Raw genomic sequence first — 12,463 nt, forward strand, 5'->3', positions numbered from 1 at the left:
AAAAAATTAGGACTGCAGACATTACACCAAGAAAGAATGTTGAGAGCAGAAATGCTAGAAGAAAAAGAAATTCGACAAGTGGATTGGTTGGCTGGTTGGCTTGAGGGAGGGGAGCAAACAACAAGGTCATTAGTACCATTGGTTAGGGAAGGATGGGGAAGAAATCTGCATGCCCTTTCAAAGGAACCATCCCAGTATTTTCCTGAAGCGATTAGGGAAATCATGGAAAACCTAAATCAGGATGGTCAGACAAGGGTTTACACCTTTGTCCTCCCACATGCAAATCCAGTGTAACAAGTGAATTGTAAAAAACTTGTAAAGTCAAGGGTACCCATGTGATAGTCTGTGAGGGGTGAGGGGAGCAAACTGGGGGAATATGATGTATTTTTAATATTTTGGAAGACAGAAGACGACTCATAAGAAAACCTTTTGAAAACCTGCACAATACTCACTTTTAAATCATTTTCTTGAAAAGAAAACCACCTGATTAGGAGTGGGTCACAGTCCCCCATTGCCCCAGGAATGGGCGCCATTATCTGTAGAGGTGAACACTGGTCTGGACTCAGGTAGTGACATCGGTGTTTTGAAAAGGATTTTTTCATATTAAACAGAAAATAAATACTCTACTTTCTCCATAATGTGGGTGTACATTGTTGATACATTTGAGTGTAAAGGAAAGCCCCTTACAGAGGAAGTTTTGTTAACCTTCTTAATCACACCTATAGCATGTAATCACAGTATCCTAGTCATTTCTAATTTGAACATTTCTATACTGCTGGAAGTAAACTGTCTGGAAAAATATCAAGCCTTACTAGATTTTGCACATAAAAAGTTAGTTTGGTCTTACCTCAACCCAGTAGTTGAGACCCCTTTTATCAGGAATATGCAGGATAAAGTAACAAAAGCAAACCAATTAATGATTTGCATCAGTGCTAATACCACAGGTTTTTAGATAAGAATAATATTGATAAAGACTACCATGTTGAAGTTATGGAGGACCAAAATAAAATTTTTGAAAAATTTCAAGCTAGTGATGTATTAAATAGTAATAAGAAGAATGAATTACTGAACATCGTAATAAAATGTAAAAAGGTAGTTTAGAATCTATTAGGAACTATTCAGGGTTATGAAGGTAAGTCAAAAGTTAAGAACCATAAACCTCTCTTTGTTAAACCATATCCTGTATTTTCTACTTTAAAAGTGGCAGACAGTTGGCAGATTAGCAAAATGCTTGACCAGATAATTACAGGGCATTTTAAAATGAATGTACAGGATTTAAGGCTTTGTAGCATTTATTTCATTCAACTTACAATTATAAATAATACATCAAATGAATGAACAACTCAAACAGTTTTGTTTATACGAGTACACCTGTGCGCAAAGGAAAGAGTATGAAATGACCAAGACTGCCTCAAGAACACGTTGAACAAGTGAGAGTCTTTCACTCATAGCCCCAAGAAGTCAGTTCGGAAGGTATGTTGTGAGTTGGCAGTTCCAATTACGCCTGTGTGGAGACTTTTAAGGAGACACTTACAACTATGCCCTTACCGTTTGCAGTTTTACAAGCTCTAAAGCCTACAGACTACGGTTTACTTGCCAACTTTACAAACAAAATGTTGTTGGATGACAAAGATTTTTGGGTCGAGTTGCCTTCTATGATGAATCGACATTCAACTTAAGTGGAATTGTCAACACACACAATGTGCGCATTTAGGGATCAGCAGACCCCCATGAGATGATACAGTTACAAGGAGACTCCCATAAATTGAATGTTTTTTGTGCCATATCCCGATGGAAAGTTTACCAGCCTTTCTTTTCCAGTGAAGCTACTGTAAATGGTATTTCTTATCTTGATATGCTGGAACTATGGTTCTTTCCTCAATTGGAAGAACTAAACTAGGGAACTACATTTTGCAGCAAGATGGCGTGCCATCTCACTGGCATTAACTCAACACGCAATTGATTAAATGACATTGTACCTGACCGCTGGATTAGCTGCAAGGGGCCTGATGAACTCCACATTCACACACGCTTTAAGATTTTTACCTATGAGGGTTCACAAGGGATCATGTCTATGTGCCCCCACTACCAGCTTATCTACTTAACTCCAGAAACAGCATTGCTGCAACAATTACTCAAGACATACTAATCAAGGTTTGGGAAGAACTCGTCTGTGAAATCAATGTGTGATGAATAGTGTTCATGTTGAACACTTGTAAGAAAACTGTTTGAGATGCTCTTTCATTTGATGTATTATTTATAATCATAAAATGGATGTAATAAATGCTACAAAGCCTTAAAAAACCATCAAGTCCAGATAACAATCCTTTGTTTGTATTCCAAAAACCATGCAGAGATGTGTGTCAGGTACTCAGTGCCCATACTCTTAATCAACATATTGAAACAGAAAAAAATTTCCCTGCTCCTATTGTTGAAATCCAAATAAAACTAGAAGATATCAGGCATATGAGTTGCATGGATTCAACCACTGGATACTCGCAGGTCACTTTACATCCTAGTCCCAGGCCAGCTTCGATTTTTTTGTTTTTCTTGTTTGATGGCATGTCATCAAATTACAGAGTTATCATTTGGATTAAATGTATCAATAAGCATGTTTATGAAGTCCCTGGACAAACATTCAGGCCCCAGTCTGTTACAGAAGATACTGTTACATGTTGATGATGTCATGATTATTTCAAAAATGTTGTCTGACTATAAGGAGATCTTAGAGATGTGGCAAAAATTTTCAGAGAAAGGACCCTCAGTAAAATTGAGCAGCTTGTCTTTTGGTGTTCACGTATTTGGAGCCAGTGCATGGTCAAGTATTTTTTCTTTCAAGAAAATGATTTAAAAGTCAGTATTAAGCAAATTTTTAACTGGGTTGGAACTGGAACTATTTTATGGCTTCCTACAAGTCGCCATTCATCTTCTAAAATATTAAAAATATCTCACATCCCCAATTAGCCCCCACCTACAAACCATCATATGGGTGCCCTTGTTTAGGGCATATCATTAATGCAGAGGATATAATACTGGATCCAAGTAAAATAGAGGCCATTGCAGAATTCCCTTATCCATGAGATATGAAGCAAGCACAGTTCTTTGGATGACAGTGGAGTGTGATCTTCAGTGGAGTAGGTGAGAACTATCAAGAAGCAGCTATACATATAGTATTTATACAGGGTGTTACAAAAAGGTACGGCCAAACCTTCAGGAAACATTCCTCACACACAAAGAAAGAAAATATGTTATGTGGACATGTGTCCGGAAATGTTTACTTTCCATGTTAGAGCTCATTTTATTACTTCTCTTCAAATCACATTAATCATGGAATGGAAACACACAGCAACAGAACGTACCAGCGTGACTTCAAACACTTTGTTACAGGAAATGTTCAAAATGTCCTCCGTTAGCAAGGATACATGCATCCACCCTCCATCGCATGGAATCCCTGATGTGCTGATGCAGCCCTGGAGAATGGCGTATTGTATCACAGCTGTCCACAATACGAGCACGAAGAGTCTCTACACTTTGGTACCAGGATTGCGTAGACAAGAGCTTTCAAATGTCCCCATAAAATGAAAGTCAAGAGGGTTGAGGTCAGGAGAGCGTGGAGGCCATGGAATTGGTCCGCCTCTACCAATCCATCGGTCACCGAATCTGTTGTTGAGAAGCGTACGAACACTTCAACTGAAATGTGCAGGAGCTCCATCATGCATGAACCACATGTTGTGTCGTATTTGTAAAGGCACATGTTCTAGCAGCACCATATGAAATCATGGTGGTGAATCGAGGAAGTACAGTACATACTGATGAAACTAAAATGAGCTCTAACATGGAAATTAAGCGTTTCCAGATGCATGTCCACATAACATCTTTTCTTTATTTGTGTGTGAGGAATGTTTCCTGAAAGTTTGGCCATACCTTTTTGTAACACCCTGTATAGTGAAAATTGATTATGCTACTTTGTCCACATTGGAGAAGGTCAAATCAATTGGTTATTTATTTCTAAAACAAATCTTCCCAGTCTGTATGAATCTTTAATATTGTTTCTGATTGTCATGTTTACAATAAAATCTGAGTCTGATTTTTATTCCTGCTCTGTTCCTCACAACAAAAACATATGTCCCATTTTAATTTGCTCTTCATTTCTTTTTCATTATTTTGCTAAAATTTCGTTACCCCTATTCATCTTATATAACTTCTCTTCCAACTGCACTAATGTATCTTTGGATTCTAATGTTCTGGAATTTATTGGCCTTAAATAAAGAGTAGCAAAAGCAACTGAGTTTGTTTCATCACTATTAAGCTTATACATTATTATTTTTATTATTATTATTATTATTATTATTATATGAATTAATATGTCCACTGAGTGATGTATTGTTATGTTTACTGATTCACAGTATTTGATGCAGGTTACAGAAACAGTTTTTACAAAAGGACGATCGTAAATAACATACTTGCTGTGGATTTTACAAAACTTAATCTCTAGTCATTCAGGCAATAGAAAAACCATTTCCCTTTGTTTCTTTTGCATCAATAATCCAAAAACATTTTCTTACGAATGGTTTGGTGGCTTTGGTGGGAACACTTTGCTGGCTGTCACCTTCACTACTCCTGCTTGAAAATTCTTTGGCCGAGAGAGGGACGGTGGTTTATCTTTATCAGGTGGTTTTAATCTGTGTGAAGGCAATGGATCACAATGGCTCTTATCAGCAACCATTCCAGACTGAGAAATCACCTCTGAAAGAAATGCTGCAGCAACCTACAACAAACAATTCATATGAGCATAAGTTAACTACATAATTTCAAAGTTCTGAATTTTACATCACAAACTGTTTAATTACAAGTGCAACTTATCAGTAAAACTATAAAATACTAACAGTAGCTGTTCACAAGCACAGTCTCCTTCTCTTGAAGTGCTGAAAATGTGAGCTAGGTTCTTTTATTACACAAGATCTACACTCTTGCCATTAAAATTGTAACTCCAGGAAGGACAGCAAATAACAAAATTTTACTGACTGTTACAAAGCTAAAGTTTGTAGGTAATTTGGTGTTATAAGTGGTGCACAATATAGTACACAGTTCTATCACTTTCGAACAACTCTAACCTGGGTGGGCACTGAGTTGAACTGGGCTTAGAAGAAAGATAAAAGCATATCATTCCATTCTGTTTCAACTCTACATTGGAGTTCATCAGCTGCAGTAGTTGCTAAATGGTGGCATTCCAGTCTCTTGGCAAACTGTGACCAGATGTTTTCAGTGGGTGAAAGAGCTGGAGAACGTGCTGGCCACTGCAGTAGTTGAATACTGTCTGTATTGATGCAGGTCAGGACAGCAGAAACAAACTGGGGTCTTGCATTATCTTGTTGCAAGACAATATAATGGAGACCTCAGAGACAGGGCACTCCCATTGACATTATGTGTCAGTAACGTAATGGCTGCTGTCCAAATTACACAAACCAGAGGTGATAATGTTCTGGGCCCGTATGATGACGACGATTGCAATCTGGCAATGTTCATTCTGCTCAGAGCCTCCACAAATGGATACATCCATTGTGATACTGTACATGGAACCAGAACTCAACTGAAAAGGCAATGCAGGGCCACTCTTGTGTCCAGTGTTGTCATTGGGTGCACCATTGTCGCCATACCTCTTTGTGTCACCGTGTGAAGGGAAGCCAAAACAATAGTTAATGGTGCTCCAGACAATGTTGCACTGTCCATATGGATACTCCCTCTGCTCTAAACACACTAATTTTATGACTCAAGGCACTCAATATGGCTTTGTGATCCTGCATAGCTGGGCACACAATATGTTTGCCTTTCAGGCCTCCAGTTATGTGAGATCATGGAGATCCTGGATGGTTTTCAGTATGTCCCTCTCAAAACCACCTATGTCATACAATGAAGTGACGAAAGTCATGGGATGCTTCCTAATATCATGTTGGACCTCCTTTTACCTGGTATAGTGCAGCACCTCAGTGTGGCATGGACTCAACAAGTCACTAGATGTCCCCTGCAGATATATTGCGCCATGCTGCCTCTATTGCCATTCACAATTGTGAGAGTGTTGCCAGTGCAGTATTTTGTGCATGAACAGATCTCTAAATTTGTACCATAAATGTTTTATGAGATTCATGCTGGGTTATCTGAATGGCCAAATCATTCGCTTGAACAGTCCAGAATGTTCTTGAAACGATTCGCACACAACTGTAGCCTGGTGACATGGTGCATTGTCATTCATAACATGAAGTCCATGAATGGCTGCAAATGATTTCCAAGTAGCTGAACATATCCATTTTCAGTCAATGATTGGTTCAGTTGTACCAAAGGAACCAGTCCATTCCATGCAAAAACAGCTCATACCATTATGAAGCCACCACCAGCTTGCACAGTGGCTTGTTGTCAGTTTGGATCCATGGCTTTGTGGGGTCTTCACCATACTCGAATACTACCGATAGCCCTTAGCAACTGAAGTCAGATATCATCTGACCAGGCCACGATTTTCCAGTAGCCTAGGGTCCAACTGATATAGTCAAGAGCCCAGGAGGCACTGCAGGTGATGTCGTGCCATTAGCAAAGGCACTCGCATCGGTCATCTGTTGCCATGCCCATTAACAACTAATTTCGGCAAATCAGTGTTGTTTGTCTGTCAGCACTGACAACTCTATGCAAATGGCACTGCTCTTGGTCATTAAGTGAAGACCGTCAGCCACTGATATCACCCATGGTGACAAGTAATGCCTGTAATGTGGTACTCTCACCACATTCTTGTCACTGGACCTCAGAATATCGAATTCCCTAATGATTTCCAAAATGGAATGTCCCATGCATCTAGCTCCAACCACCATTCTATGTTCAAAGTCTATTAATTCCAGTTTTGTGGCCATACTAATGTCAGAAAGCTTTTTACGTGAATCATCTGAGCACACATGACAGCTCCACCTATGCATTGTCCTTTTATACCTTGTGAATGTGAAACTACCAGCTGTATATGTGCATATCGCTATCCCATCACTTTTGTCATCTCAGTGTACATGCATGGTAGATGTGGGATCCCAAACAAAGCAAGCAGCAATATCCCAGGAGGATAAACCAAAGCTTTGATAGGCCATGATCCTGTAGCTGTCAAATTCCAGCACATATTAGTAGATGCTTCTCGTACTTACATGAGGCATAACACCACTTTCTCACAAACACTGAAGCGCAATTTTTAAAAGTAAAACTCACTGTGTATTCTTTCTTTGTATACAGAATACAGATGGCACCAATACTTCCTGTTTTGTGTATCTGTGCTGAAATGCTTATCATTTGCATATTCACGCATGTAGTGCACTTCATGACAATGTTATGTTTGTTGCATGCCATCTTCATCGTGTTGAATTTTAATGGCTGGCAGTGTATAATCTTTTTTATATATAATTATGGAAATATGATTCTGCCTGAGCACACACAAATTCTTCTTGTGTTCGCTAAAGGCAGAATCTTATTCCAAAATTATTTATTAGGAAGCAAACAGACAAAAGGTTAGTCTCAACATAAGACAAGAATTGTTTTTATATTTCACCCTGTAGAAAGATATGCATTGCATAAACCTATGCATGTTAAATGCTAGAACACAAATTTGTTTCAAGAGAAATTTTCTGGGCCCTACTCGCTTGTACAGATAACGAGTTTTCAGTGCTGGGATGTAGATATTAAAAATCTGTTGCCTAGAGCACAATTTTAAGAAAAAAATAACAGTTATCTTTATGACACTAGCATGCAACATATTATGTTCATTAGCAATCACGTTATCTGTCAGCAATGTGCTTCCCTCATGACCCCTCTTTTCATAGTGAAAACAACAGAAAGCAAGACTAAATAATGTTTCTGTCCATTTTCAATTCACTGTATAACATAAATTACAATGCAATAAATTAGTGCGGGTGGTGCATGAAAATACCTGTTTCTGTTAGCAGTTGGACACAGTAAGCAATGTGTTTGGTGAAATGCAAATACAAAACCTTCTACTTATCATCTCTTCATCCAGTGAGGGATATTAGAGAATACACAAAAGTAAATGTCATGTGCTCTTTCCTCACTGGTCTAGTCACAATGAAGTATTGGTAACGGGAAGTGATAGTTTACTGTGTACTTAACAGCATATTAGCAGACACTGTAACAATAACAGGTACCACTACCACTGTCTCTACTAATATTACTGCTATGAACAACAGTGCCTGAGTTAGAATGCTTTCCTTGTTTACTAACCAGTCTGATATGCATCTGACCTATCAGATGGGATGTATGAGGAATTTAATTATATTTCATTATCTGTACACATCCACACCCTTAAAACATTTTATTACCCCAGGGAAATTGACAATTTGATAGCTGCCTTTAGCTTCTAAAAAAGCACATAAAAGAGAAAGCTGAACAGAATTTTGTGATTCAAGATGAGATTATGGCTAATATGGCCAGATGGTAGTATTTTACATTCAAATTGGCCTCATTATCCTCAGAATATAATAAAACAAAGCGTCCAGAAGTAACACTGCTTACATGGAAGCTGTAGTATCTAGACTCTCTTGGATTATTGATTAATCAAATAGAATAGAATACAATACAATCAAATGACATGTGCCCTGATAGCCTGGTACATTAAAGCATCCACTTCTGGGATGTAGTGAGATCCACCAGCCCCAGATTAAACCTATCTCACACATTTACGGTGCACCAATGTGTCAACCAGCCTGGATGTGTGTTTCAGGCAGCTTTCCACATCCACCTAGGTAAATACGAGGCTGGTCCCCATGTCCTGCCTCAGTTACATGAAGCATAAATACTTTGAAGCACAATGTCACATTTGAGCATGCAATTAAACTAGATGCAAACAAAGGGATACACATATTCCTCCTGGGTGGTGGTGGGAAGGGAGGGGGAGGGGAGGGATGAGGCTGGCAGTAACCTTAAAATACCTTTGGGAATGGCAACCCGTCATAATAATAATAGCCTATATATGTGTATGGTTGGCACTCTGTAAAACTGGACAGGGTCCATAACAGTTCTGGCCCAGCAGTAGCTGGATAAAGGGCACTGGACAGGAAGGAAGGAAGGAAGGGAGGAAGACTCAAAAGGAAAGAGAAATAGCTCTGGAGCACAATAACATATCTTCAAATTCAAGTCATCACAGCAATATCACTTTAAATTCAACATAATAGAATAATAAACTGAGGGTTTTTTTTAAGAAAAGAAATAACAACAATAATGAAGGGGACAAGTAAAATTCTCTCCCTTAATTTCTTTGTGTATGTGTCTTTTTTCATTGTAACTACATTTTTAAATGATTTCTTGTTGCTTTGTATTTTTCCCATGTAACTGAATAACATACAAACAACTGCTGATGCAAAAACAAATACTCATTCATTACCTTAAGCTTTTGCTCTTTATCATGTACCCTTGACGTTGTGTTGCTTCCTGCTGAGTTACAGTGGACATGACTTGGTGAGACACCTCTCTCAGGAAAATGCTCAGAATCACAAGAACTGGAAGGAAACAAAAGACAAGTAATGAACAATATTATTTGATTCATACTCTCTCCAAGCAAAAGCAATACAACATTAGTGTAACAATCTGTTTCATGACATAAAGTGAAACAAGTTAAATACACCAATGTATGGCATGGCAAATAATTAATCATAGAAATAATTATAACCAGATGAATATCAATGAACAGCTTTGATCACATATTAAACATCACTCATTACTTAAATTTAAAAAGCAGTCATTAGTTTTTAAAACATTTTATCTACGATAAATCACAAACAAATTAGTTTTTCTGTACACGCTTGGTAGAAAATAAAAGCTTTTTTGAAAAATATTGTCTTCTTTGTGTCAATTTTTGATATAACTGTGGAATAAATTATGTATAACATGTTTCTCATCTGACAAAAAAGAAAATATTTTATATGAAGCTGCCAGAGTGGGCTTGGACCATTTTACGTTCCAAAAATTCCTGATGAAATGGAATAGGCAAAGAAACATTGAGAAGATGCAACTGGTTGTCTTTTGGATTAGGAACCTTTAATATTTTATTAGAAAAAGGTGTGTTTATTGCACACATAGCCTCACATCAGTTTTTAACATTACATGCCTGGTATGAGAAGATATTATGTCTAAGATGTGGCCATTGACCAACAATGAAATTAAGATTGTGTTTTGCCAGGTTTCCATCTTCAGCCAGAAATTGAAGACCAGACATTTGTTCATGCAGCAAATGAGAGGAAATGCTTCGAAATGAGACTGCTTATGAAATTAGTTCAGAAGTCACCTGGGCCATATATCAAGGAGACAAGATGGATATAAACACCTACATTATTTCAATGAAGAATGATCTTATTAGACCCAAGGCTCATCAAACAGGTGCTAAAAAGGTCCCAAGTTACATTCGTAGTTAATTTAGCAATACTTTCCTTCATCTTTACTTTCCTCTGCCAGATGAAGGACCAGAGCATTTGCGTATCACCAACCAATTTTCTTGTCCAATACATGACTATCACACAAAGGTGAAATGACACATCACACTGGAAAGAGAGATGCAATGGGGGTAACTTATAAGGAATAATGGAGATGAGAAACAGTGTTTGGTAACAAAAACAGCAAGACCAAAATGGTACCCAAGAAAGGAAATACTGCTTGAAACCATAAATAAGAAAGAATGTTCCAGCATAATGCACTGGAATATAAACAGTCTAAGTGCTGACTTTCAAAACAAAAGTCATAAAATGGACAAATTACAAATTATTCTTTCAGAGTGTAAAAATATCAAAGTTATTTGTCTCAATGAACAATGGCTTACATGTGATAATATTAAAATTCTTAACAAAATCAAAAATTTTGAAGTAGCAAACAGCTTTTGTAGGCATGAGAAATCACGTGGAGGCTCTTGCATACTTACTCATTCTGATATAAAATATGTAATAATAAATTATTTTAATCATTTGAATGAAGATAGTATATTTGAGAGCTGCTGTATCCAGTTAAGGAACCCAAATATCATAGTAGTTTCTATTTACAGAGTACCAGAGAAAGCTGCAATTGAAGCTTTTCTGGCCAAATTGCAGTACCTCCTTGAAAATCTAAACAAAGAAAAAGGAAAAAAGGTTGTAATAACTGCTGACTTCATCATTAATATCCTATGTGAAAGCAATGATGTGTCCAAATTCACTGACATAGTAAAAAGTTTTGTCTCCAAAGTAAACTTTAAGCAAGCCACTAGGGTAAATGCACAGTCAGCCACCTGTATTGATAATATCCTAACCAACTATGTATTTGAAGATGTCCATAAATTTTGCTTAGATCTAGGACTCTCTGACCACTCTGCATTATTCATTGAACTACCAAAAATTACCAGAGGAATTCCATGTAACAGAAGCTCTATGAAAAGGAACTTCAATGAAAAAAATTTTTAACTGTATTTAGAAATAAGTTAAGTGAGGTTGAATGGCTTGATGACAGCTGTATTTCAAGTAGTAGTAACTCTGACAAATTTTTAAGCAGTTTTCTTGGTGTGTTTAATCAAACTTTTCCACTTAGAACCGCATGTAACAAAATCACTGTTAAAGTTCAATGGATAACTCTGGGTATAAAAATTTCTAGTGCTAGGAAGAGGCAACTACATAATGAACTGAAATATAATAAAAACAGGTATTTTACTGAACCTGTTAGACACTATAAAGCTACCTTCAAAAAAGTTGTGAAAGCAGCCAAACAAATGGCAAACAATAAGTTCATTTCACAACAAAAAAGTAAAACAAAGGCAGTGTGGTCTGTTGTCAAATCAGAGTTAGATGTTAGAATTAATATAAATGAAGTATCTAGGATTAAAGTAAATGATAGCCTTATTGTAAACCCAGCTCAAATATCGGAGTGTTTAAATGAATTCTTCATAAATGTGACAAAGTCAGATGTTGATATAGTAGAGTATCAGAGTAAATTAAACCCCTTTGGACTCCAGCAAGGAGCTAAGTATCTCACATATTTTTAAAAAGTCTCAATAAAGCATGTGGAAAATGTTATATTATCAACAAAAAATAAAAACTCAGCTGAGTAGGATGGGATACCGACTAAAGTGACTAACACAGTGTATCACATAAAAGCACCTCAACTAACTAAAATAATTAATCAAGCTTTTGAACAGGAATGCTTTCCTGATGTGTTGAAGTATGCCAAATCAGACCTCTGTTCAAGAAAGGATTGAGGGAAGACATGGGAAACTATCGTCCCATTTCTATTCTTCCAATCTTGTCAAATGTGTTTGAGAAAGTAGCTGCAAACCAGATGCAAAATTTTATTGTAAAAAATGATATTATTATAAATAATCAATTTGGATTCCAACCAGGAAAAAACACCCTGGATGCAGTAAATAACTTTACTGAAAAATATGTAAAGCACTGGACCAGAGGAATAAAGTTGC

General features: G+C 37.2%; 1 protein-coding gene across 1 annotated transcript in view; it reads right to left on the reverse strand.

The window, feature by feature from the left end:
- Positions 1–12,463, reverse strand: part of LOC126176507 (uncharacterized) — a 403,754-nt gene that overhangs the window by 136,469 nt on the left and 254,822 nt on the right. Inside the window, exons 5-6 of the mRNA XM_049923663.1 lie at positions 9,419–9,533; positions 4,566–4,768 (exon numbers count right to left, since the gene is read on the reverse strand). Of these exons, the coding sequence (XP_049779620.1) occupies positions 4,566–4,768; positions 9,419–9,533 (318 nt within the window). The remainder of the gene's footprint in view (positions 1–4,565; positions 4,769–9,418; positions 9,534–12,463) is intronic.

Source organism: Schistocerca cancellata, chromosome 3 (assembly GCF_023864275.1).
Source record: "Schistocerca cancellata isolate TAMUIC-IGC-003103 chromosome 3, iqSchCanc2.1, whole genome shotgun sequence".
Taxonomy (NCBI): Eukaryota; Metazoa; Arthropoda; class Insecta; order Orthoptera; family Acrididae; genus Schistocerca; species Schistocerca cancellata.